A 27,290-nucleotide genomic window follows, 5' to 3' on the forward strand; every position below is an offset into this window, starting at 1 on the left:
TTTTAAAAAAGCAGTGATTTGTTTGACCAGACATTAACTCCCCAGATTCCACAATCTGGCTTTCCTAGGAGTTATAATTACTGGGGGCAAGGACTGAAATGAAGTTGTCAAGGGACAGTAATGGGCTCTCTTTCTCCCTTCCCCAAGACTGATGCTATTCATTTGGAGCAGGTCTATACACAAACCCTTCTAATCTGATCTGCAGAAGCCTTGGTGAGACCTGGCTGTACCTCAACTGGAAAACAGGTCTAAAATTAATAATAAACTGACCTTTCAGTTTAATGCCTTGGCTATCACAGCTATCTATTGGTGCACTTTGCCCAAGTCTCACACAGACTCTGGAAGCAGGACAGGAGCAAAGACAAGAATTACAGCAAATTCGTCACTGCCACACAAATAAGCCACTTTAAATGCTGAGTTACAGACCAAGCAGACAACTTTATTTCATAATATATTCTGTTTCTGTAAAGCTTGATCTCAATCTTTGTTTATTCAAGAAAAGCCTTAAGACAATTGTGTGGGAGCAAAAGCTTCTTCTCTGCTCTAGGTATATAGATTAAAATGGGCTGAGGCTGGTCCAGTGACTTCAACACTGAAGTGACAGGGGACTACTGAATGCTATTGCTTCCTACAGAGTAGGAAGAAAAGCATGAATATAATATCTTAATTTCTAAAATTTCAATTAATTATAATTCAATTTGGCAAGGCCTAACATAGGAAAATATCTTTACTTTCCCATCTTGTACATTTTTAAATGAATTTGAGACTATATGATTGATGGAAGCTTTTAAGTAGTGGATACTATATATAAGCTTTCCTTAGATAAATGATTTCCCCAATGTGAAAACGTTAGTTTTAATGAAATGAAATAGCCTTAATTGGTTGTGATGGGAAGTAAACCCTGAGATAAACATTGCATAAATAATTCACATCCTTCCATCTGGGGAACTTCTTCCTGAACTGCAAAGTGTCTCCAATCTGAAATGCAATACACATTATTTTAGCAGCAACCGAAAAAATGCAGACTTCTTCCCATACACTGCATCTGGAGCGTAGAGCATCTGCTATTCCAGAGCTGAGTGCATATTTTAAGACAGTTTCAGAAAGATTTTTCATTCTGGACTAGAACATTTTCTCCTAACACACGGTCTTCCACGAAACTGGTGTCCGCTGTAACCAGATCTAACTTTAACTGGATCTGTGGAAAGTCACAGTTCCCATGATGAAGCAACTGGAATATGTAAAACCTTCTCCACTATTTTCATTTACATCAAACTGTGGCCAAGGCAGCATCTAAAAGATACCTGGAGATACAGCTGTAGCATATTTTATACTGGTTTATGCTATATGACCCTAATGTTCCTTTTCTGCATTTACTTGTTCTGTTTATTTATTTTAAGAGTTGATCTCCTCTTCAGGAACAACTTTTACCCTTTGCTACCCACAATTACTGCTGGCACTCAAGGTGGCTCCCCTTGTTACAACACAAAATACAGCTGATCACAATTCTCTGCAGAATTTATGGCAATTACTGCGCCCTGCACAAAAAATCAGGGGGAGAATACGGAATCCATGAAACCACAAAACCTACATTTACGCTATTTGATGTGATCCTATAAAATTCACCATGGAAAACGTAAGCAACCATAACTTTTATGTGCTGGTCTTTTGGGTGTTGTGCAAATGAAACCTAATAGCACATCACGAATTATTCTTTTCTGATCACATCTCTTGTTCAGCTACTGACTTTCCCTGGGTGCCTGAAGGAAACTCAGGAAAGTAAAGTTATTTTTCAGAAAATATCACAACCTTTGATGAAAATAATGTCTTTTTAATACACCAATACGTAAAACAAAAGCCTCTGAAATGATAATGTACCATCTACACACAGCTTTTAAAAGGTTTCAATCAACAGTAATGTTGATTCAAAATGTTGTTCAAAATGTTTCAATCAACAATAATATTCTTAAAAAGGGCAACTTCTAGTGGCATACTTATTTTTCTGCCTATTACACAAAATAAATATAGAAGCATAATGAAAGAATATATTATGCTTGCTTATGTTCATTGTCACGATTTTTTATAGGATCAAATCAAACAGACAATGGAAATGAGTTCTGCAGTTTCACTATGCCTCCTGGTTATCAAGTGATAAGTTCCTAGCTGTTGACCACTTTTATTCCAAAATAAACAATTCCAACATATAGAATGAAACTTTTAGGAGTAATTTCCTTCTCTCTCTTTAAAAGCTCATAAAGGTTCTCACAGAACAGGGATGGTTACAATTTTTCAGAGATTTCAGTCAGAGCATTTCTTTTTTTTTTTTTTCCAGCAAAGTACAAGACACCCTGGGACTGGACTCAAAGGACAGAGCTTACTACGGCTGCCTCTACTCACTCTGAAGTCTGCTACGCTTAAAAGGTTTCTCCTGGCTTGGGTAGCTCTTAAATACAGAGAAGTGCTACTGAATGAGTCACAAAACATTTAAGAGGATTCTGCTCTGCTTCCAGAGAGGCACGAGCAATGCTTGCAGCTTTTTATACCTATCAAAGAGCATCAGAAAGGTGCTGAGAATTTCCACCCATGGAACAACTAAGAAAGGAAACAGGGATTTGACCTGCCAGGCTTTTTGTTGTTTCCTCTTGCTGGAGAAAAGCACCTCAAACACCTGAACCTTTCATATGTCACTCCATGTAATTAGCAGCGTGAATTAACTGGTTTTCTCTATTATTTTCAAGCAACATGGGAAAAGGGGAAAGAAAGGGAAAAAATGTGATTTTGAAACCACAACAGCGAGTCAGGGTGACTCAGAGCAGGTACCAATTAGGAACAGCGAGTAAATGTTTTGAAACTGCCTCAATTCCACTTGGTGACATCTGTGTTAGAACAGCTTGCTCAGAGAGGATGTGCATGAAGCCTCTTTTAAGTTTCTTCATTCTCAAAATCTAGATCTTTAACACTCAGAGCAGCTCAACAGTTTAAAAATACAAGGAAAAAGAAAAGGGGTAAAAAAATAGGAAGCCTTATGCTCAGAGTAATTTTGCAGAAAATCCCCAAACCACAGAAAAACAATTGCTTAGAACTTACATTTAATATTGAGGCTATTCAGGAAATACAAAATGGTTCTTTTAAATGTTTAAACATATAAACAGTGACTGAGAAAGCATTTCTTATTAAGCATTTTTATGGTTACAGCTACTTTGCTGCTGAAAAAGCAACTACTTATAAAAATAAAGCTAATATTTATGGGCACTATAGCTCAGGAAGGGACCTCTTTTATAAGACATTTACTGCAGCAACCATCGCAGCTGAATCATGTTATTGCACAAAAATGAGGGTTTTTTAAAACTCAGGCTAGCATTTAACAACTTTAAGTAAATGATAGCATATGAAATTAACTTTCAACAGTAGTAAAAAACATAATAGCAAGGACCAAATCTGTGAGCTGCTGATCATTCTTCCACCATGTAAGCATCTGCAATGGGGCCAAGAAGTGGGGAACACTGTGACCACCACCAAAGGGGGTGATTTACAGAGTTGTGCAGGTATTAGCAAAGTACTGTGCACAGGCCACCTCTCCTAGAGTGGCTGCAACCCCTGAAAGTTCAAAACTCCCCAGCATCAAGAACTGGATACAACACATCTTTTACAACCACTGCAGGAAAAAACACCCCACTGTCCCTGCTCTCTAGGACTTATGTCCTGATGTTTTTCTTCTCTCCTTGGTAACTGCTGGCAGCCTCATTTGAGAAAACTCCTGTTCTACAGCACCCATTACTGAAAGACCTAATTACAGCAGTAGAGGGTTACCCTTACAGAACTTGATGGTATGACCTTTAAAGTACAAGCTCAAGGTCATACTTTCATTCACCCAAAGTCCCCTGGATTATTATTTTACAACGTATGCAATAATCAAAGCCATGCTTTAGGGTTTGGCAGACAAGCTGTTCTGTCTATCAGAATAACTCACAGATGGTATGTATGTGACACAACATATTCATCATGTTATATTCTTAGTATATGCAATTTTCCTCCTTGCTAAATTTTCCAGCGTTCAGCAAAGGCTCTAAGAAACTGCCAGTGCCTTGGAAGAGATACCCTTCCAGCCTTGTTGTCTTTAAATTAACTGAATAAAGAAAGAATCTAAAGGTTGGGGAGAAACTCATTCTCTTGTGTAATTGTAAAACATATTGAATTTGATTTTTTTACCTTAGGTACTATTTTTTAACTTCTATTTTGTAGCTCATGTTTATTTTCTGCACTTCACATATTGTACTTTCCTTTCACTTGATGTGTGCCATATTGTTTTTAGATTTTGCTCTTACTTCTGCTTATTTATGATCCTTTTTTGACCGGAATCTCAGTAAGATTTGCTTTAGGGGCATTTTTTAATCTTTTTTTCCAGGTAGTTGCATGCATAACTGAACCATTAAAATTGAATCAGTTCAGTGAATCAAACTGAATGACAACAAACTAAAATGAGCAGAAACATACCTAAAGCAACAATCAGATTACTTATTTTACTTATTTGTAATGCTGCTTTTTTCCTCTCCTTGAATTCTTTTGATGAAATAAAAAACCACTATAAAAAAAAACACTGGATGAGTTTCCCATCCTGAGTACCATCCAGTTTTTATGTAGGAAAAAGCACAGAGGGAAGGTGCACCCACACAAGGTCAAGTTCCGGATGCTGGCCCAGCAGCCTATTTTAAAGCTCATCATTTGGAGGAGTGAACCACCAGGCACAGGCAAGAGTTCATGAAAATAAACTTCCTGCTCCCAGTTTCTCTTGCTTCAGTTACATCTGTCTGTCATTTACTCCCACTTTGCTGGTGTTTTAGAGCCTCAAGAACAAAAGTCACCTCCACCACTGATCTTTGCTTTGCACACTGTGCTAGTTTGGGTTAGTCCTTGTGAAATGAGGACAAGAGAGAAAAATAACTGAAAATCAGTTCCTCTGCTCTGGAGAGAACAAACCAACACAGCCAGCAAACAAACCACCACGTTTTTTGATAAATGTCATTGACATGATCAGAATTTTACAGTGGTTTTCAGTGTTTTAGGTTTTATGCTGAAAGCAAAAACATTAATAAAGCCATTGGAGTAGCAGGCATGTAACTCCATGAGTGTCAGCAGCAAGGCTTCACATATGTCACTGTGCAGTAATAAAAGACTTCATATATAGTGCCAGCACTGGATGTTACTATTTTTATTTTTTATATGAGGAACTAAGGACAGGAATGCAAGTAAATGGAGGAGAAAAATGAAAGCAATTCCAATTAATCATTTCCCCTAGTGACATTTTAATGCATTATTACAATTATTCTAGAATGTCCTCAAAGGATCATCACACCAGCTTTTTCAGACTTCATTTTTCACCAAGTAAAAATTTAACAAGCAATCTTTTCCAAAAGTTTGTGTCTCTGAAGGGGCAATACCTGTTCATCTCCCTGACTTTGTGGAAACAAGGCTACTACACACACTGCTGTATCAGGTGTGCTATGTTACAAGGGCCTCTTTTCATTTCCTTCTACCTTCACTGGTTTGAGATTTTCCCTACTTTGGTGTCTTTCTTATTCCCTCTCCAATGACCTTCTTCAATTCTGCATTTTTCAGAAACTGACTGAAAATATGGCAAGAAAAGATGTAACAGCTAGGCTTTGGTGGGGGATGAAGGAGAAGTGCTGCGGGTTTGGGGTTTTTTTTAAGCCATAAAGTTACTTTAATATTTTTTCCATTTTACAGCATATGAGTAAAATAACCTCTTCAGTCTCAGCATAATTAGTTCCCCAGTCCTGGCATGCCTAAGAGCCTCGTGTTGTTTGGGGTGCTGTTTGCCAGGGAACACTTAATATTCTCATCTATCACATGAATCAATAAAACGCAACCCTGTTTTTCACAAGGTGGCAGTGTATTAGGAAGAGTCATATGGGCTGAGTTAATTTAAAAGTAATAGACTGAAATTGTCCACATTACTTTTATTGAACTGACAGAGCAGGTCCACTGCTGCTAAGAAATTAATCCCATTTCATGGAATCACAGAGCAAGGCCATAAAAGTTACCGGTTTATCTTAAAAAATAGTAAAAAAAAATATTAAGCTCTGGTTTTTACTTCCAGAATATGGGGATTTTTAAAAGACATTACTCAGGAAATGAATAGGAGAATTAGAGCTTTGCCAGATTGATCATATAGCCATTGGGTTCAGTTTATGTTCATCAGGGCATAAGCATTTCTCTGCTGATTACCAAAACGTCAAAGCCTGAAAATAAACTTCAGGCACCTCTGACATATATGAAAGCAAGGAGTTGAGAAACACCATTAACTTCCTTCATCTTCAGTGGAAGGACAGGATCCCTGCAGAGGGCAAATGATCTCAAAGGTTTGGTGACCCTCAGGACAGTGCACACCATTACTGAACGAAGTGGAAAACCACGGTGAAGAGTCCAAAGCAGGGACTAAGGTTTGGTCCATCTACCCAAGCTTGTCCTAAGAGGACAAAATCCCAGCAATGAATTCCTCCCAAATCGAGAGCAGGCAGGCTGCTCAGTGCTGGATTGTGCTGGGGGCCTTTTGCAACACTAACTCAGTCCCCCAGCCCAGTCACATCTGTGTTTGTTATAACACCTTGTATTTTAAAATGTTACAGTATTTTGTCCTGGACACATTTGTACAGTACAGGAGACAGGGCAAGCACAGTGCCAGAGAGGAGCGTGGTGAGCGTGGCAGGACAGGAGCATTAGCAGGATCTGTGTCAGCAAAGCAGATTTCACCTTCCATAATACCTGTTTTATCATTACTGGAGCTGTTACAGGAGGTTACCAGGCAGGAAACCTTCACTGCAGGAGACAGCGATGCGCTTGTCATGGCATCCCCACACCGTATCTGGAAATTCTGACCTTTGTTTTCCTAAAAGTTTCATCCTCTAACTGACAAATTTCCTCAGACACAAAATTAAAATCTTCAGCACCAAAAATATATTTGCATCCAAGGATACGTGTCATTCCTCATATTCTGCTATTTAAATCATTTGACTTTGAGTGAGATATGGGAGAAATTTAAGTTTCAGTACATTTTAGTCTCCATCATGTCAAATTTACAACCCTGGAGTAAATCACACTGCCAAGACAAATGTCTTCTCTTAAATCAGATTTGTTGCTTCCTTCCATACTTCAGAACATTAATAAAATTGGAGTTCTGGTTCATAATAATAGTTTCATCGTCACTGTGCCAGGAAAACCACAAAAAGTTCAGAGGAACCTTAATTCACCCCCCACCCCTCTATGCTCATGTCTCTAGGTTGAGTAATTGTAGGCCCTGTTTTTTATTAGCTGTGTGAACGTGTGTGCATCTGACTCAGATTGTTACCAGTGCTCCAGCACGCACACAGTCAGTGCAGGTATACCAAAATTTGCTTCAAATGCCTTCTCTAAATGCTGTTCTTATCTTCAGACTTCCCGAAGATTGGAGTCATTAAAATCAACAAAACAGCTCTCTGGTAAAGGGGCAAAAGCACCTGAAAGCAAGCAAAAATGGCAGGGATGTTTACAGCTCACTGAAATTACTTGACATTTCTCCCATAGGTAAAAGAAATTTCTAACAATTGTTTTTCTCTGTCATCTTTCCAACACCTTTTACATCTGTGCTCTCAAGAGAACCACAACCCTCTTTCCCTTCTGAATCTGATGCCCAATTACAGGAGCTGCTGCTGAAGGGCATTACAGATCTAGTCCCTCCAGCAGATGCAAAGGAGATGATTGTTTTATGTTCCCCCACTGCAGCACCACTCTTGACCCCAGTCAGAGGCCAAGGTGCATTGCTTTAGTCTTTATGCAAAGTTAAAAACCAGATCCCCACCAAGGCACACAACACTCAGCCAAAGTGGCACAAGGGTATAAAGTGCACTCATCTAACAACAGATAACAGAGCAGAGACCTCAGCATCTTAAAAAAGGGCATCTCTTGAAGCTGTTTTCTTTGACCTACTGCTTGACAAGTCATCATTCCTAAACCTAGACACTAACACAGATGGGGTGAGTGACACAAACCTGGATTCCTGGCACGTGAATGCATCTTTCTAAGAAGCACCCATGGAAACCACTCTGACACTGTGGCTCTGGCACTACACATGGCTTGTCAGGGCCTCTGAAATGGGAGGCACACCAGTGGAATGTCGCTGGGAACTCTTTGTGATTCCAAACACTTACTGCAGTATTATTACGGTAATCTTTCAGCATGCTTTTACTCCCCAACCTCTCCCCATTTTAACAAAACAATCCTAAGCCTTTATTAACAACGGGGTTTAATGAAAACCATACATTTCATGATGAGTGTTTGGTCATGCATGGGAGATTTGTTTGGAATCAGGATCACTTCTCTCTAGGAATATGACAGGAGATTAAATCATTAAAAATGTATAGTCTGTAATTAGTTTATCATTGCCAGAATTGCAGGAATATTTTCCAACATAAAACTGATGCCACCAGCAAGAGATCATTTTGAAAGATCAATGTTGCTGAGATATCAAAAAAACAAAGTAATTAGGAGACAGCAGGCATGCTGTTCTCCTCTGTACTTCCTTTTTACTTTTTTTTTGTTTTGTATACACAGATACATGCATGCATACATAGACATAGATAAAAACTATGTTACTCACTCCTTATAAATCCAATCAGTAATGGGACAGACTCTATGAGCCACAGAAACACTATTAGTGATTGTCTTAACTGACATGGTGATGTAAGATTAATCTGAAGCCATCTTCTAAGCCTTGAGGATTTATACTAACTGCATAATTCTGGGGAAAGCAGAGAAAGCTCCAAACAGGATCTTGGTATTAGTTAATTATGGCACTGCAATATTTTCACCAGAGGCGTTTTAGAAATAAACTGCAGTACAGTGATGCTGTTTGTATTGCAATAGTTAAGGTGGTTTCAGACCATAAATTATAAACCTCATTTTTCAGAGTTTATGACAGGGCTATAAAAAAGGAACCAGCCCTAGCCAGTTTTCTTTTATGACATAAAAAATTAGCTATTTGAAAGCTATACATTTATGCATGAGTTCAATGGCTTCAAATGGTGTTTCCCCTCCCACACTCTCTTCTTTCCAGGATGGACAAAGCCTTGGTCATATCTGATGGCCACTCTCCTCTTCCTCCACACTGTGCCCCAGTCCCTCAGATGTATTACCACTTAAAATCAGATTCTTTTGTTAACTGGGGGGAATTAACAATCTTATGTGAGTCAGCATCCCAGGACAACTCTTTGTATGTATTTAGTAAGGAAATATTAAAGCTGTCATTTCAATATGAAGTTCACAGACCCCTGGTGGACTAATTTAAAGGGGTCTGGGAAAGATAATTAAGAAAAGTCAGTCTACTGTCAGTAGGCTTAAACTCATTGAAAAAGGGCTGACACTTCATCAGTAAAATGGCTAGGAGACTCACAATTAAAAAAAAAAATTAAAATAAAAAATAAAATAAAATCCAACCTTCACTGAAATACTAATTTATTTATTTTTTTTCAAGGAGAATATGAATTTAAAGCAGCATAGAGAGCTGATATCAGCTTCCAGTGCAGTTTCACTGCAAAGCAGATGTCATCCCTATAGGCTCAGAGCTCACACACAGCACTTAAAGAGTAAGAACAGAGCAGGGAATTCCCACCATATCCACAGCTCTGCAGTGAGGCCACCACGCCCTGAGCTGCCACTGAGCCTCCACCTTCTGCCTGTGTGCATGGACAAGTGAGGCCAGCACATCAGCTCAACCTCCTTTTGAATTGAAATGGACTTACTTTCTGGATCTTGATTTCTTTGGAATCATGTACCAGAGGAAGGAAATGTCCATTTTTAATGGAATAACCAGGCTGTCCTTGCCTCCTGGCCAGTCCTTTGTCCCTTCTGACTGTGGTGGGACAGGCTTCCTGGCAGGCATCTTTCTCTTTTTAGAGACCTCTTTCTACAAAAGAGAAGGTTATTTATACAGACATACCAATGGGGCCAGGAGCAGAGATCAAGCTCTTCCTGGACTAACAATTACTCTGATGCTTGTGGGCTTGACTTCTGGGAACTGAGGAAGCCACCATGCATTGACCTGAAATGAGCCATGTGCCAGGTCCCTTTCCAAATGGGACACAGGATCCTAAATCACTGAATACACATTTTAAATATACTTCCCTCTGCTCATTATTACTGCCAAAGAGCTTTATGCAAAATAGTCTTTCAGCATACAGTTTGGTTTTACACATGCTTTTCAAGTAACAGGGAAAATACAGTCATTTTACTTGACCATTCATTCACATGGCACTGACACTTTCTAGGTGTGGAAACATCCTTGTTTGATGAATTATATACATGTATGTGTATATAAATGAGAAAGAATGCAGAGGAAAATCACTTATCAGATATTAGTCACAACTTGAAAGGGATATGATATTTCTGTTGAAGCACACTTTAAATACTTAAAATTGAGATACTGAAACCTCTTCAACATCATTAACCTGGATTGAAAATAATCAATAAATAATCATTTTGCATGTAAGTAGGAAAGACAAATGTCTGATACATTAATTGTGAAACCCCTTCTGTACTAATGGTTACCATAACCTAAGGGATCGATTCCATTATGGATATTTACACAGTGACCTATTAGGAATACACGGAAGTATCATTTTTTACATTGATTATCCATCCTTAAAACAGATAGTAATGTATACTTAAATGCTTGGATTGCAAAAATAATTTTTAACCTTTGTTATGTACTCTTTGTTGAAGAGGAAATCGTTTGAGCATCACAGTATGAAGAACACAAATTCAATTTATGTCTTAAGAAGAGAGGACAACTATGAAGGCACGTAAGAAAAAAATTCTCTGATTTGTAATAGCTACCTAGACCACAAATGTCTGAACAAGTTTTTTCTTGAAAGCAAACTATAGAGACATTGCTGGGGAATCATAAAATAAATCCATATTGAATGTTCACAAACTCTATCCTTTTTAAAATGCCTGAAGCAAAACTCCCCTTCTGAATAGCTCCAGTACAAACCAACAGAAACTCTCATCTGTATGCCTGATGCTGGAGGCAGAACATTTTCATTTGACAAACCTGTCCTTTGTCAAGCTTCCACAGTAAATAGCAGAACTAAGGGAGGCAACTGCAAATCCAGCCATGAGTTCACAACCAGCCCAAAGGTTACACCTGAGGGAGCCATTGCACCCCAGGGCATGGCACCTGGCCACCCTTCTGGGGCAGGGCCACCATGCCACAAGGAAAGGAATAACCTCCGCTTTGTGCTCCAAAGGAGAAGTCCATGGGTTACCAGGCCAGCTGGGAATGAGTAGCTGGAAATGGGAGCAAGGCTGTTATCAGGGCTCTGAGCGAGTCAAAGGCTGCTGCAAAGCTGACACACTCTGTCTAGGGAAGGCAATGGGGGTGAAATGCTGTAGCCACATTGAGAGGACAAACACTTGTGGCTGATGATGGCCACTACTATCTGGAGAAAATGGAGATAGCTTAACCTGGGACAGCAGCTTCTAAAAGCGAGGTCTGGTCATCTTCAGGTTGGTTTTACAGCCAAAGAGGAGAAAAGGCTTCTTTTATTTAGCTCTATGTGGGGTTCTTCGCAGAACAGAAAGGAAAAATAAACTACAGCCTCCTAGTACATTTAAAACAAGCTGTCACTAAGTTAACCAAGCCCCAAAGAAGGCACGTAGTACCTGCTCTTAGCAAATTCACTTACTGATTATCAAATCAATTTAGTGATTCAGTGAAGTGCCTGTCATCCCTCAAAGCTGTCGCCACACCTGTCAACAAAACCAGGCACCGACTCCTCTCTTAAGGACATAACATGTGTCAAATTGAAGGTCCTATTCAAATCACAGCTTCCTGCCACTTCTGATCTCCTCCTTCATCTCTCATGCCATAATCTTCTTAAAATGAACAAACCCACTGGTTATGAAAGTGCTGAATTTCCCACCTGCCAGTGAAGCTGGTGGTGGCAGAGTGGGGACAGCAACAGACCTGCAATGAAGCACCCATCACTAATAAAAGGCAGAGGTACAAATAGCTCCTCTCAGGCACTCAGAGAGCAGCCACTGATCTTTACAGTCTTTATTATAAAAATGATTTTTTGTTAATATTGTTAGATAAATAGGTTTTTTCCAACATGATCTTCTCCCTTGCTACAGTTAGCACATATATGTAGTGCAGTCAGGGAAGTGATATTGTCCTGCTGAATGTCTCCTGTTCTTGACTGCAGATGTCATCAAAAATAACATTTCCAGTTGTTGGGGGCTTCCAAACCAAGACACCAGTCCATCTCAATTCATCCAACACACATACAGTTGGGGAAATCTGGTGAGTATACTCAGAGAAGCAGACCTGAATCTCCTGCCATACTTATCTACAGGTTACTTATTTGCATAGGCATTATTTCAACCATGCACACAACTATTTCTGGGTCCTGGGATGTGCATCACAATCCCACAAACAGTTCTCCAAAATGAGAAGAGATGTGGACCAGCAGGAAACATTAACAGGAAGAAGCAGCATCATGTTTAACCCAGCAATAATTTGGCATTATTAGAGCCTAGGCACAATCTCAATCTACAAAAGCAAAATCCCAGCTGTGCCCAGCTCCTGCTCCTCCCCTCTCCATGAGGTCAGCAGAGTCAGCATCAGGGAAGCTCTAAATTCAAAATAACTCTTGCAGAAAACTCCCTGCCATTGTGAGCACTGCAAATTCTTGAACCTGTTCAGTATGAGGCCCCATTTTAATCTTCTCAGCATCCTTTCTTTTTAAAGCATAAGCAGATTAAGCTCACTAGGCATCTTTCTTCAGCAATCACCATGGATGCATTAAAATACAGTAAATGAAGAAGGTCCAATAAGGCTGTAATGAATGCATTATCTCAAATCCCAGATTGCTATAACTTTACAGCAGAAAAAAATTGAATTTAAGAACAGACTTTAAATACTGTTTCAAGGATAAAGTATCGATGTATCGATCTTATGAGTGCATTATCAGATGGCTATCTCTGGGTGTCAGATGAATCCATTCACTACTAGAAAGACACACCAGGTTGTCAAGGCCTGATAATTATCCTTACTAATTATTTCTCTCCTATGGCCCTGTTTCAGTTCCAGCTCCTGACTGCTGCCAAATTATTCCTTGTAGTGTTACCAGAATGCTTTCCACTGCTACCTTGCTTAAGTATGATGGGAATATATCTGAACTAACTCTGCTAATAATGCAGCAATATTATGTCAGAGATCATGTGTGGCAAGTGTAGAAAACCAGGCTTGCTAGGAAGCTTTATTTGAAATGAGAACTTGCTCTTTTTCTACAGAAAACTCCTCAGAGCTGAGAGCTGCATCTTAGCTTTCATATATTTAATATTTATTTTCTTTAAAATGGACCAACACAGCAGCCATTTGAGCTGCAAGATTCCAGAAACTGATGCTTTCAGTTTCCTGAAAGACTAACTTCTAATACTGTAATCCCATACCCTGGAAATACAGCAATTCCCTTCCAGGGGACACACAGCTCAAGGAACACATTCACGATGCCACAAAAGAAACAGAACAGGAACATATTATCAGAAGCAACATAAGGAATGAGAATTTTCAGACGTGACCACCTTGGGTCTTGGTCTTGCTACTGCTAAACTGTCTGATAAACCCCCATATGGTTCAGTGGGATGGCTACCAGGCTTTCAGAAATGGTATTCCAGCAACAGCAGCCTGTAGCTTCCAGCATCACTGAGTAAAGAATTCATGCTTTAACATCAGTAACAGGTATCTATGAAGGTCTCTACTTCAGGTATTTGCATTTCTCCTAGTTAAACAGGGAGCAAGGAGAATATTAGATGAGGTTGAAGAGAAGAACATAACTATGGATTTGAGCATGGGTGACTCAATTTATGTTCAGGAAATACTGGGTTTTACTTTAACCCTCTTGAAATTTCATCTTTTGAATGTAGCTCATTAAGTGAGTGCTCACATTCCTGCCTCCCAAACAGAATGAGAGCTCTCAAGCAAAGAATTTCAAATTAATCTTTTTCAAAATTGTCCTGTTATTGCCTATCTCCTATTTTGAACTTGATGTAACGACAATTCTTCTTCTTAAGAGATATTATCGTCCTGTCCGGAACGTGCCACCTCAGGATCAAATGTGTCACTCAGCTCCCAGCAAACCACTCTCAAGAGCACTAACCTGCCCTAGAAGGACACAGACCACAGAGAAAAGAGCATAAAATTCCCCACTCAACCAAAGTTGATAAGAAATGAAGCAAAACAGGCTTTCCTCTTCTTTTCAAATTAATTTTGTAATTTTGACTACTCATCTGAGGGTAGTTTTGTCTTTTAAAAAGCTAAACCTTTTACTCTTTGAAAAGCCCTTGAGCACTGCATGCAGGCATTGAGTATTGAACTTGTTATCTTATTTGTAGGCACTACTGCCCTGAAGGAAAGGAAGGGCTCTATGTAGAGTAAAAATCCACTAAAATTTTTTAGTAAAAATCCACTAAAATCACCCTTACAGCGATGTGGTTAAGATAAAGAGCAAACACAAGCATTATTGCTGTTCTGAACTTCAGAACATAGTATGTAGTAAAACTGTATATAAGGACAAAAATCACAAAATGAAAGAAATTTCATCTATTTATGTCATGATCAAATCCCTAAGATCTCTCTCACTTTCATAACAAATGTGTGATAGATGTTGTACTAATGCATGTTTTTATTTCTCAAATTACATTCACCACTTGGGGTGAGCAAGTTTGCTTCTCCACCCTGCATTTGGTCCCTGAGAGTCTGTAAAAAAAAGTCAGATCTGCCCCCAGTCCCAGAGAAGAACGATTCATTCCTAATTTATTACGGAAACACCCTCAGTCTTCTTTTCCTGGACAATTAACAGTCAAAAAAACAGACAATCCCCTCTGGAGAAACTAATGCTCTTTTGGCAGACCAGGTGCCATTTTCTGTGCTTGAAGAAACCATTAACAAAAAAACCCCAACCATTAACAACATTACTGTTAGCCCACAGTAGGGGGAAAAGCTCTTTCCCAACTGGAAATGGTGTTTCTAGCTCTGGTGGGAAGCCTTAATTTGTATTTCTTACATATGTGTAGATCAGAACTATGTTTTATTAAAAAAAACCCCTACTGAATGGTCAGTGGCCAACTATAGCTAAGTGTCTTTGTGGGATATTCTACCAAAGGCAGTGAACACTGAAGGAAGCTGCAGGCATTTCCTGGAAATACCAGCCCACTTTGGCTCCTCTCTGAAGCCAGAGGATAAAGGAAAGCTCCTTCTGCAGCCAGCCAGCCTAGATGGGACAGTGATAGAAAAGGGCATTATTGACCTTTTGTGCAATGTCCTGAAAAGCCCAAATATTTAGGGAAAAAAAAATTTCTTATTAAGCCACATAGAGAAACAGGAAGCTAGAGGACACTTATTCAGGGATACAACTATTTTCACCAAATGTATTTTTCTTTACGGAAAGATGGGAGTCTCAAAGCATGAGCAAACACATACATTTTTTTCTTGTTTCCAGCTACTTGATTTTTATTTCATTTCCACCAGACAGTAAATTCTAGCTGTGTTTTAGATCCTTTTTCAAATTTAGTTAACCTTCCCATCCTGTCTGAAAATACAATGCCTTTGAACTGGGGAAATAACAAGGACTGTGCTCATATTGCTGCATCCCAAAGCAGGAATTCCTCTGGGGCAGGTACTGCGCAAAAGCAGCAAAGAAATAGTCTTTATCCCAAAGAGCTTTTACATTCAATATAAGAAACTGCAAAGGGATTCAGGTGGAGGGGCAAGAAGGTAAATATGATAGTACTGATCAGCACAGTCCACAATGAATATATTTCATAGCCTGTTCCCCCTTGGAATTAAAAAACCTTTTGGTGACCTGCATTGGAAAACCAGTTCTAATGAAAAGCTTTTTTGGATACACAAATAACCAGACAAGAAAATGCATCTTCCTTTCTGGTTTACACAAGCTTTTGGTAGTCATCAATGCATCATGGTAGCCATCAATGCAGTTCTTTTACACGTGATAAAATGACCAAAAAAAAGTGTCTGAATAAATGTACTGAATTTTCTCACAGCAAAAAACATGTCTGACGTAATTTATTCTCTTGGCACAAAATTATAGCAACTGTTTAGAATTCTTGAGGGGAAAAAAACCCTAAACAAAACCCAAAAGAAGTAAAATGCAATCAGTAAAGCACCAGTATAATAGATAATTTAAATAATTTCCTGCTTGCTGCCTTAAATCATGATTAACATTAGTGAAATCTATTCTGATTGTTTGAGTCCCAATGAAATGGCTTCCATGGGAAATACTTTCCGACAGCTACCAACCAGCCCATTAACCACATTAAGGGTTTGTTTTGATCTCTTTGTGTGCCAAGGAAACATTATTGCTTCTTAACATATTTGTGCAACGTTTCTTTTATCCCTCACACCCCTAAATATTATCCCTCTTTGTTATTTGCAGAGAGCCTATTGGGATGATCATGAAGGATCACACGTCTCCAGAGGAAGACATTCCAAAGACTGCTGGACTTGCCCAATGGAAAGGGGCTGTGATGAGCACTTATCAAGCCTCACATGATTCTAACATGCCAGGACCCTCCTGTGCAGCCAGCCTGGCACAGCACAGAGTGTGCACCTGTCCTAATGCTTGGAGCCCACAGCCACACACACTTGAGGGACCTGCAGCTCCCCTCCCTGTAAGCCTCACACTCTTCATGGCTGTGCACTGGAACCTGAAAAAATTGCCTTTGAGCATTTAAGTTCCCAAACCTCAAAAGCTATGAGCAATTCTTGAAAACCTGACTCTCTCTTTAAGACTGAAGTGGTCATTTCTACTGAGAGTAAATCAAACAGCCCCTTGAATAGCTGCAGGAGCAAGTTTCTCTTGCAGCATTGCTGAAGCCCCCTTTTCATGCACAATAAGTGTTTCTGTTTGAGATGTGTTTGATGCTGAGGTTCTGCTGACTCCTTACCTCACCCCAACTCTAACCCTGGTTAGAAAGCCTCAGTGCATAGCCTCCCTGCCTGCATTCACCTCTCACCATCACTGCTGGGGAAAGGAAGCTGACATGGATGTGTAAGAGAACAGTTCATGCTAAACATCCTTTCAAGTCCACCTAAGTCCTGGCCTGTTCATTACAGTCAGGAGCAAATGAAGCCACCTCCTCATAATGAACCACTTTTCCTTGCAGGAGACTGCTAGACACTCTCACATGGCAGCTACCTAACATGCTGAAGCAGCAGAAATAGCTATCACCTGCTGTCCTCTTCCTTCTCCTCCCATAATCAAGTAACTTTTCCAGAGTAACAGAACTTAGTAAGCTCCCCGACATATTTTCCCCCCTTTTTTGTCACACTGGGTGCCCAGAGCAAATGCCAGTAGATCCAGTGGACTTAAGTACACAGGAAGCTCAGCATGCAGAGCTCACCTTTACAGCCGGGGAGAGACAGTCCCATTTTTCTAACTCAGACAATCCTACATTTCAAGTAACAATCCTGTTGAATCTGCTACCTTTCATTAAAGTAGCTCTTACAACTCTGTAAAATTCTGCAACCTTTGTATTGATTTTTTCTCCTATTCAAAATAACTCTCCTTTACAACAAGAGCTGGCTGTCAGCCTCTTATCTCTTACTTTCACCCCATCTGATCCTCCTTCTCCTTGTCAGTCTTTTCCAGATTCCAATTAATCATGTAGAAAATCAGGGACTTATGTTAAGAAGAATGTACAACTCTTAGCTCATCATTAACATACTGTAATTGCAGTGTAGTGCTACTGCCTTTGACCTTTTCAACAAGTCAGTCGAAATCCTCTGGGGAAAGCAGGACATTCCCAGCCACAATGAAAAGGGTTAGCTCTGATTCATGCTACTGGATAGTTACTTCAAAATAAAACTCTGGGTGCACTGTAACATTTGTAATTCAGTCTAGAAACTACTGGGGCCTGGCAGACAGCAGGAAGATGCAGCCATAAAATCAAACTGCTGTTCCATTCCTCCATTTTATCCAAGTCTCTACATGAACAGTCCCAGGATACACTAACCCCTCCACTAAACATATTTAATTTCAGACCATCCTCTCCTGTTTCTTCTTAATTATCATGGGACATTCCCAGAAAAGATCAGCCAGATGGAGACTAAATATTTCACTCTACAAGATGGAGCATTCCGCACTAAAACGGAACCTTGATTACAATAAAGTCATTAATTAAAATCTCAACTGACTATCCTGTCAGTATATGGGAGACACTAAAGACAACTGAGAGGAGGCAGTGTACCAGCTACACTAAGGAAAATGAAAAAGTAAACCAGACAGTGATAAGATGATGTTTAATTTGCACTACTCACAGTGAAACAAGACGGAAACTCAACCATGTGTTCAATATATCCATCCATTTTATGTTTTTAAAATGATGACACACTGCTTTCCTGACAATGAGAATCTTGAACAAAATTTAAAAGCAGTGAAGAGCAAAAAGGAGTAGAGCCTGGAGATTCCAAGAATAAAATCTAACTTTACTGGTGATAAGATGGAGATGCAGATGTGGCTTTTTAGCATATTGTATGTTCAGAGTATTTTACGGCTATGTGGACCCTTGAAGGCTGTGGGGAAAGGAGAGAGAGGACTGTAAGAAAACAAAACAAAACAAAATCAAAAAACCCATGCTAAGTGTCATTTTGAAGAAAAAGAAATTAAATGTGAAAATCCCCAAGCCATTTCCTTGTCTGAATTATTAAGTCAGAGGTGCTGTAAGAAATGAAGATGGAACAAGCAGAGCATGCTAAATTCCCTGGACACTCTACAGCACAGACAACATGACTACAGAGCCAAATCCTCACTCAGAGTTTCACCAGTACATCTCCCATCAAAGTCACTGGGAGCTCTAAGAATCCCTTTGTAAGTGTGAATTTGGTCCTTGGAGAGAATATTATACTAAAATTACTTCAGACAGTCATAGTCTCTCACTGTGATATATTCCCAAGGGTCCTCTTTAGGTCCCTCCATAATTTTTTGACTTCCACTTTGATATATCCTGCCAGATGGAGGTATGGAAATTTGAAGAGCAACAAGTAAACAAAATATAAGGAAATAAACACAATACTGGCTCCCTGTTTCACAATTAATCTTTACTTGTGCTTGAAATCAGCATCAGAGATCTTTGTGAAATTACAATTACCAGATATGCTGGATGCCAGAAATAATAAACCCAGCTGCAATACAGGGTGTTAGTTTTCTCCTGTATACCAAGAGAACATGCTGTGGGTATGTTCATCATTTAATGTCATAAAGTGTGTGCAAATCTAAACAGACCCACAACTGCACCGAGAGCAAAATTACAGAACAGAAATTTATAACTTTACAAAGTAAATACGCCCTGCTATTCACAGGTGGACTGAAGGTTGGATGTATACTGTAGGTGATTTCCAGGTGAATGTCTCAATATTCAGGATAGAACAAAAAAAGCCCTAGTAAATGGAGTACATAGTCACAGTTTATTCCCTGTAGTAAAGGTTTTTGTGGACTGAATACCACTCATTTCTTCTACATTTATGACACTGATTGTCATCTGCCTGTGATAATACAAACCATCAGAATTTAAGTAATATGAGAGACAGAACAGCATACAGTGATAAACTTTGGCAAGGTTATCTGAGCACTCAAATTAAAGCAACTAATTGTAGATCTAGACCACACAGCTGTCAGTATGTAGATTCAAAGAGAAAAGGAATAAAATCAAAGAAGTAGAAAGAACAAAGACACCATTAGAACCTGGAAAGTTTTCTAAGAAACACACTTAAAGAGCAGCAAGAATTGTTAATGCAAATGATCGTTTTGTAGTAATAATTTAATAAAGTGAATACATAAACACAATGTAAAAGCTTGTTAATTGACATAAGAGGGTGTCAGCTCTTCATTTTCTACTGGGATGGTTTGTGAGGGTGTATTGTTTTTTGGTGGTGGTGGGGATGGCTTTTTTGTTTGTTGTTTTGTTTTGCTTTGTTTTGTTAATGGAAAAGAACTTGAGATTTCCAAAAACATGCATGTTGGTACTTGTCGGTATGAAATCACATTGCTCTTTCAGAAGCAATTTAGCCTAAACAGTGCAAGTTTGTTCATGTAAGAGTAAAAGGATGAGGTCTCTATGGCATACTGCAGTATGGTCCTTGGAATAAGATTCTCACTTACCAAATAAATTACTGTATAGTACTGTATAATGGTGCTCACATTATAACTGACAATTAGCACCATTAAAGAGAACGCTCATAAACAGCCAAAGCTCACATCAAATTAACACAGCCATGATTAAAATCACTCTTCTGATTTCTGCTCTTCACAGAAATAAGCAGCATTTTGCATAAAAATTACTATGAGGCAGCTAAAAAAAAAATAATTAAAAAAATAACGCCACGGTTATGCTGGGATGTGGTACCTCACTCCAGCAGCACACAGAGCACTGCCACGTCAGCTCCTCACTTGCTGTGAAATATTAAGCATTGGGCTTCCCTCGGAGCAGCCAGGCAGCACAGTGAGCCCTGCCTGCTGCTGGGAACCAGTTCAGTGGCATGGGAGATTAAAGTGCTGCAATTACTCCTCCTGGCTCTAATGAGGGGAACCAGGGTTCTCTCCTGGCCTGAGGGAAGCTGATCTTCTTTATTTTAATTTTGTCACTTTTCCACTTAAGTGGTTTCTAGAGTTTGCATGTCCACTTATATTGCTGCAGCTTCAGAAAGAAAAAAAATAACCGGAGGAATTATAGTGGAGAAGAACAACAGCAAAATACAAAGGAGTCAGCAATTCATTAAAATTTAGAAAATGCAACATTAGAAACTTTTCTTAACTCAAAAAAAAAAAATTTAAAAAAAAGAGAGCTTTTTTCTAAACTGGCACAGAGCCCATGTCCTCATTATGATTCACACTCCACTCACACAGCAATACACTAATGGTATCACTTTAATCTTCAGCATCACAGCACTACTTCCTAGCCTCACCCAGATATTGCTTGTAAAGTGGCAAGGAAGAGGGGAAAAAGAAGTTTCTAGTGAATGCTGACCAGGGCTGGTATCAATCTGGATGTACGTGGAAGTCTGAAGCACATGGACAATTCTGTTCATGAATGCTGCTTCAGAGACAGCCAAACTCATAATGGCTTCATAAAGATCAAGTATCACTAAGGAAAATCTAATCAATAAATAAGCAATCAAGACCACATCATGAAAGAATGCCATTACATGTGCCATAGTTTAAAAAGAAGTCACAATATGCTACATTAAAGTATTGCAAGATAATACGCCTTTGATCCAACATGCCTTTAAAGCAGAAAACAAAAGGATGTTCTCATATATCTTACTAACTAATTTAACATATAAATCATAAAAAAATATGATCCAGATGGGCTTCAATGAAGGAAACCAATTAACGTAGACAGCGTTACCATCTGACACATTAGTTGTAATAATAAAAACCAACCAACATGGTCAAACAATAATGCTCTGTATTATATCTGACATTTCTAATTAGTTTCTGTATCCTCTTCAAGAAAAAAGACTACCAGCAAGCACTTTGTTTCCCAGAGGAAAAAACTTCTAAACTTAATGCGTACATTCTATGGATGAAGCTGATCTATCTGTGTTCCCTTGGGATGTGCTTTGGAACTAATGCGTTTTGCATAGTCCACATCTGGTTGCAAAATAAAGACTTTGAAAACATTTCCTTTCAACTGCATTGCCACTGTAACTGCTGCAGACCTGGAGTGCCAATACCTACACACTCCTGTAAGCTTTTCCTGTGTCCACAGGCTCAAAATGATTTAGGCTTTGCTTTCTGTAGGATAGAATTTTAGTTTATCCTTTCTACAGCCTCCCTAGAAATGATACCTCTCAAATGAAGTAGAGAGTTTTTGGCACAGACCTCCCAGCATCAGGCAATTGGGGTTGCATCAGACAGTTGCAAGCTGCACTACAATTAGCATTACAAATTAAAACCCCCACTGAGAATACATGTACAGTTACTCTTTTAGAAGTCTAATCCCAACTATTTAGACTGGTTTTGCATCTATCAGCAATAAAGACTCAATTTTATCACCTTAGACCTATTGGATCCTCCAAAATCTACCCAGAGAAATCCTTTGCAGCACATGAAAGTCAGAACTCTTGTGTAGGAGGTAGATAGCCTCACAATAGGGAAAGGCTTGATTTGAAAACTGTTCTTCCTTTACCAAAAAAAAACCAAAAAAACAAAAAAAACCCAACAAAACAGTAAAGGAATGGCTGTGGGAATTCTGCTAATGTCATTATACCAAGGAAGGTCAGAGGCCAGAGGTCCATGTCATTGCAACAAACACAAATCACTTGGAAATGATTAGGATTATCACTAAACCTATCTGATCCAGCAATTTATTTTGCTTAGCATTCATAAACAAGCAACATAAATTCCTAAAGGCAGTCAAGGCAGTAGCCCCTCAATTTTCAAGTTAGTATTCTAAACAACTGAAATGAAGAATAATTAAACCATAGGAAAATTATTTCTTAGGAACTTGCTTATTTTCAAAGTACAATAGCTTTGGAATCATAAGAAAGGGTTTCTGAAGTAGCAATACTATATATGACACAAACAAGAAGGCCCAGGCCTTTTCACCCCCTCCACTCTCCCAGATTTCAGAGGAGGAGTTGACTGGCTCTGTAGATTTCCTGAGTGCATCTTCCTGAGGTTTACAAATACCAGTATTGCCTACTGAGACATACAGGGCAGCGTGACAATGTTTGAGCCTTTGCTCCATCTGCTCAGGGGTGGCCCCTTGTGAGAAATCACAGCTACATCAAGGAGATGATAATGGAAAAGCTCATTAAAAAGAAGACAAAAATAAAATCTCTGCCTCTCAGAAAATCCAACACACAGGTACACAATTGGGAGACAGAAACCAGCTTCTAATTCTTGTGTGATGGGGCAGTTTGAACAGGAAAGTGAAAATTGAAGGTTTTGATAATGCACCAGAGTCTATCGCAATCTTCCTTTGAGCTTTGGAAGCCTCTTCCCATCTCCTGATAAACGTGACTTGGCTAAAGCCACACATGATGAATTATGGCAAGCTGGGGGATGAATCAAGTCCCAAGACCACCAATTCTGCTCACCCATGAACTTTCTGGGAATGCAAGCGCAGCTCCCTGCAGCCTGCTCAGGAAGCACAGCCACACTTGGGAACTGCATATCTGCTCACCCACAGGCAAAGGTAATCCCAGATAACCTCTTGTTTTTCTCACCATGCAGGACCTTTACTATTGAGTGAAAACTGTCAACAAACTCCGTTGACACAGAAAACACTGCAGTGACACACAGCGACCTGGTGCTATCGGTCACAAGCCAAGACACAACCGCACCCAGCTCCGAAGGCACATCCCTGCAGTCAGCTGAACACACTGGCTCTGTCTCTCATGTCCCTGCAGTCAGCTGCACACAGGAGCCTGGCTCTGTCCCTCTTGGGCCATCTGAAGCCATGTCCCTGCAGTCAGCTGTACACAGGAGCCTGGCTCTGTCTCTCCTGGGCCATGTGAAGCCATGTCCCTGCAGTCAGCTGCACACAGGAGCCTGGCCCTGTCTGTGCCCTGGGCCATCTGAAGCCATGTCCCTGCAGTCAGCTGCCACACAGGAGCCTGGCTCTGTCCCTCTTGGGCCATGTGAAGCCATGTCCCTGCAGTCAGCTGCACACAGGAGCCTGGCCCTGTCTCTCCTGGGCCATGTGAAGCCATGTCCCTGCAGTCAGCTGCACACAGGAGCCTGGCTCTGTCTCTCCTGGGCCATCTGAAGCCATGTCCTGCAGTCAGCTGCACACAGGAGCCTGGCTCTGTCTGTGCCCTGGGCCATGTGAAGCCATGTCCTGCAGTCAGCTGCACACAGGAGCCTGGCCCTGTCTGTGCCCTGGGCCATGTGAAGCCATGTCCCTGCAGTCACCTGCACACAGGAGCCTGGCCCTGTCTGTGCCCTGGGCCATCTGAAGCCATGTCCCTGCAGTCAGCGGCACACAGGAGCCTGGCCCTGTCTGTGCCCTGGGCCATGTGAAGCCATGTCCTGCAGTCAGCTGCACACAGGAGCCTGGCCCTGTCTCTGAACACGGCTGAGTTCTCAGGGCGCTGTGCCCCAGGCCGTATCTCGCTCCTGGGATAGCTGGGCCTCTGTCGGCTGGGGCTGGCTTGGGCCCAGCTGGCTCCAGCGCAAGCAGAGCAAATGCAGAGCTGTTTGCACGGATCTATGGAGAGCTCCTGTTAGTTAGGTAAGGGACAGCAGCTGAATCCAGGTAGAGGTCAGGCTGTGTGTGTGCAAGGAAGCGATTCTGATGGCAGACAGCGGTCTCAGCACGATGGCTCCCAAACTGCCGCTATTTGTTTGTAAGCGTCATGGGAAAGGAAAGGTTTGGAGGACAACGAGGTCACTCGGCGGATATTTGTAAGCAGATCCTCCCACACATGGAAAGCTTATGGGAGAAATGAGAAAAGTGGCTGTTTGCAACTTAACCCATGGGACATGAGAGCTGGCAAGGCCAGCAAAGCAGAGCTTGGAGCTGACATTGCAGAAGCACATGAGAGATGATGGATAGAGTGCTGTGAGGGCCGGAAGGGCCCGCAAAGTGATATGTTCACTGAAAGAAACATTGCCCTATTTCACAGTTGCCTGGGACTACAGCAATACATTCTGATTTTGTTTTCTCTGAGAACACAAGCACATGTCTTTCCACTCACCTCAACAGGGAACCTCTTGCCGTTGATGCTGTGTTCAGAGCCAGCTGATCCGTTGCTTTGACCCCAGTGAAATTCCACTTTCTCTGCCTTGAATCTGCCCGGTAACCCAGCACCACTGACAAAATAATCGTCCTTCAACAGGATAGCAACTGCACACAGAACAAGGAGAAAGAAGCCCTTAGTTCTTCTGAAACAGTTTCAGTTTTTGCTCATTATATCAGAATACTTCTCCTAATGCAAGTAAAATGTCAGGTCATCATTTTCCTCTTTACAGGGATTGGTTAAAAAACAGTTCTGCAAGTAATGTTGGCTAATTCTGGAAGTGATTATAAAGTTACACAGACTACAGAAAATCCCAAAGTCCAAATTTCTCAAGGACATTTTACCCTCGTTATTGGACTTTGATTAAAATTTAAATGGAAACTACATCAAAACCTGTTTAATGTGGTTCCAGAGAGTAATGGCTGACCATGGTCCCTGCCCTTATAAACCCCTCAAGGTCTGCAGATCACAAGTTAAGAAAATAATGGGTCTCCTGTTTCTTGGATTTCCTCTTTTTTGTTGGTGGGGACCCCTCTGCCCTGTCCCACCTCTACATGCTGGACATGCTGGGTGTTTTCCTTAGCCTCCCTGCTCCTCCTCTGTGTAAAATGGGGAGAGTCACAATAACATTTTCCAGACCCACTCATGAGACATCCTCCATAAGAAATGGGTTTTATTGCAGTAACTCTGATATTGTTATTACATGATTCAAGGAGGGTCAGAAAGATCTTCTTTGTATTCTCTTTTCACTTCCAAAAGCCTTTGTATTTTATGTAACAATAAAAGCCATAGGTCCAAACAGAGGGCAGAATCTTGTGGTGGAAGCTGGTACATGTTACAGGGGAGGCCTGTCCAACCAAGAACTGATTCCAGCTTTCAAAAAATTCCTTTCTGCTACTCTCACTATAAGATCCTTTTCCTTTCCAGCATCTTCTGATCTTAATACACACCATTCCTAAAAATTACTCCCCACAAAATTATTTCTTCTCATCCCTCACGAAACCGTTGCTCAAAAACAGAACTTAAATTTGAAATTTTTTCTGTAAATGTCATTGCAGACCAGTTCTTGCTGTGCTTAGAATCCTGTGATTTAGGCTGTGGGCTTGGTTTTGGAGTTTTTTTTCTTTTTTAATGGAAATAGCAAAACCACAAGGATTTCTCTGTGTTCTTAAGCCAACTGTGTCATCTCAACAGGAACGTTAATATAAATCCAATTTTATTATGTAAGAAGGAGGATTTTATTCTGATTTATGCTGCAAAAAAAAAAGCTACTTGTGAAATAGAAGTTATTTCTCTGTTGTTGACTCAGTGCAGGCTCTGCACTTTGTGCAGGCCAGGCTTTGTGCCCTCCCCTGACAGTGACCTACAGCAGCATCATCTCAGGTGCAATTTTTCCACACAGCTCAACTTTAAATGGTTTGTGTCAAAACCATCTAAATGTAAAATTGCATGAGATGTTCAGATGTTTCTAAACTGCGCCAGCAAAATCATGGGGCTGTTTTTTTCCATGATTTCTGCTTCTTTTGGCACTCCCTTTGCATCCAAGTGCTTTGTGCAGGAGGATGGGAGGCTATAGGATATTGCCTGTGTCAGCCAGGATTCTGCTGGTAGTCACTGCCTGGTTACACCAAATCCATGCAATACAAGCGACTCAAAGCACCACTGCTTTCTACCTCCCTTAAAAAATTCTCAATGAGCTCACCAGAACTTTAAATGGGGAAAAATCTCATTCAATTAGTTACAAATTCCATAGATGAAATTGTAGGAGATGAGGAATACAGCAAAGCAGTTTCACATGCATCTGTTAAAAACCTCTGTGGAGATTCAGTTGCATCTAATAAATATTTGATAGTTCCCAAATAATTTATGGCTCTGTCAGGGGTCATTTTACTTGTTTTAGATGAATAATTAAAAGGATAATTAGGAGGATGTACAATCTGAAATGTTCATTTAATTGTTCATTTTACAGTATTTCTTACACTGCTGAGCTGTATGACACATGTTCCCATCATCTTCCCAGCTAAGTAGCATCCCCTTACTGCCAGGAGCTTCCCTCCTTTTTCTGTGACTCCATATATTCAGGACTGAAATAACCAAACATCACTTTACTGGGCTTTGGGAGCCACTGCATTTATCCCAGCATTTCTGTAGAGTCAAGGAATCAACCCCCAGAGCTCACTAATTTAACATAGTATATAATTGAGATTACAAACCCCAAGAAAGTGGTGTGCAGCCACCAGGACGAAAATTATGTGATGTCATTCTCAGGTTCCAGGGCTGGTGTTGGATGCTCACCACCCCTGTGAGGGCAGGAATAAACCTGGACTCAAAGCAACTCTTCCCCTGCCCTAGCAAGTGGCTCTGATCATCAGGACCAGCCAGAGTGATGCACACCACATAGGAAAGATACTTAATAAAGACACATTTCTGGTAGAAATTTTAGTAAGTTTCTCTAAGCAGAATTCTCCTGATT

The 27,290-nt window shown here is 40.3% G+C and overlaps 1 protein-coding gene across 4 annotated transcripts in view; it reads right to left on the bottom strand.

Annotated features, from left to right (window-relative positions):
• The window catches only part of PTPRG (protein tyrosine phosphatase receptor type G), a 386,090-nt gene that overhangs the window by 148,537 nt on the left and 210,263 nt on the right, over positions 1-27,290 (bottom strand). For 3 of the 4 annotated variants that reach the window (XM_086846057.1, XM_086846058.1, XM_086846059.1), the window contains one exon: positions 24,776-24,924. In XM_086846057.1, coding sequence (XP_086702183.1) covers positions 24,776-24,924 — 149 coding nt within the window. Of the gene's footprint in view, positions 1-7,384; positions 7,515-24,775; positions 24,925-27,290 lie in introns of those variants that run through there. The other variant, XM_023935212.2, reaches the window with a different exon arrangement.

The sequence above is a fragment of the Cyanistes caeruleus genome, chromosome 11, assembly GCF_971803275.1.
Source record: "Cyanistes caeruleus chromosome 11, bCyaCae1.hap1.1, whole genome shotgun sequence".
NCBI classification, from domain to species: domain Eukaryota; kingdom Metazoa; phylum Chordata; class Aves; order Passeriformes; family Paridae; genus Cyanistes; species Cyanistes caeruleus.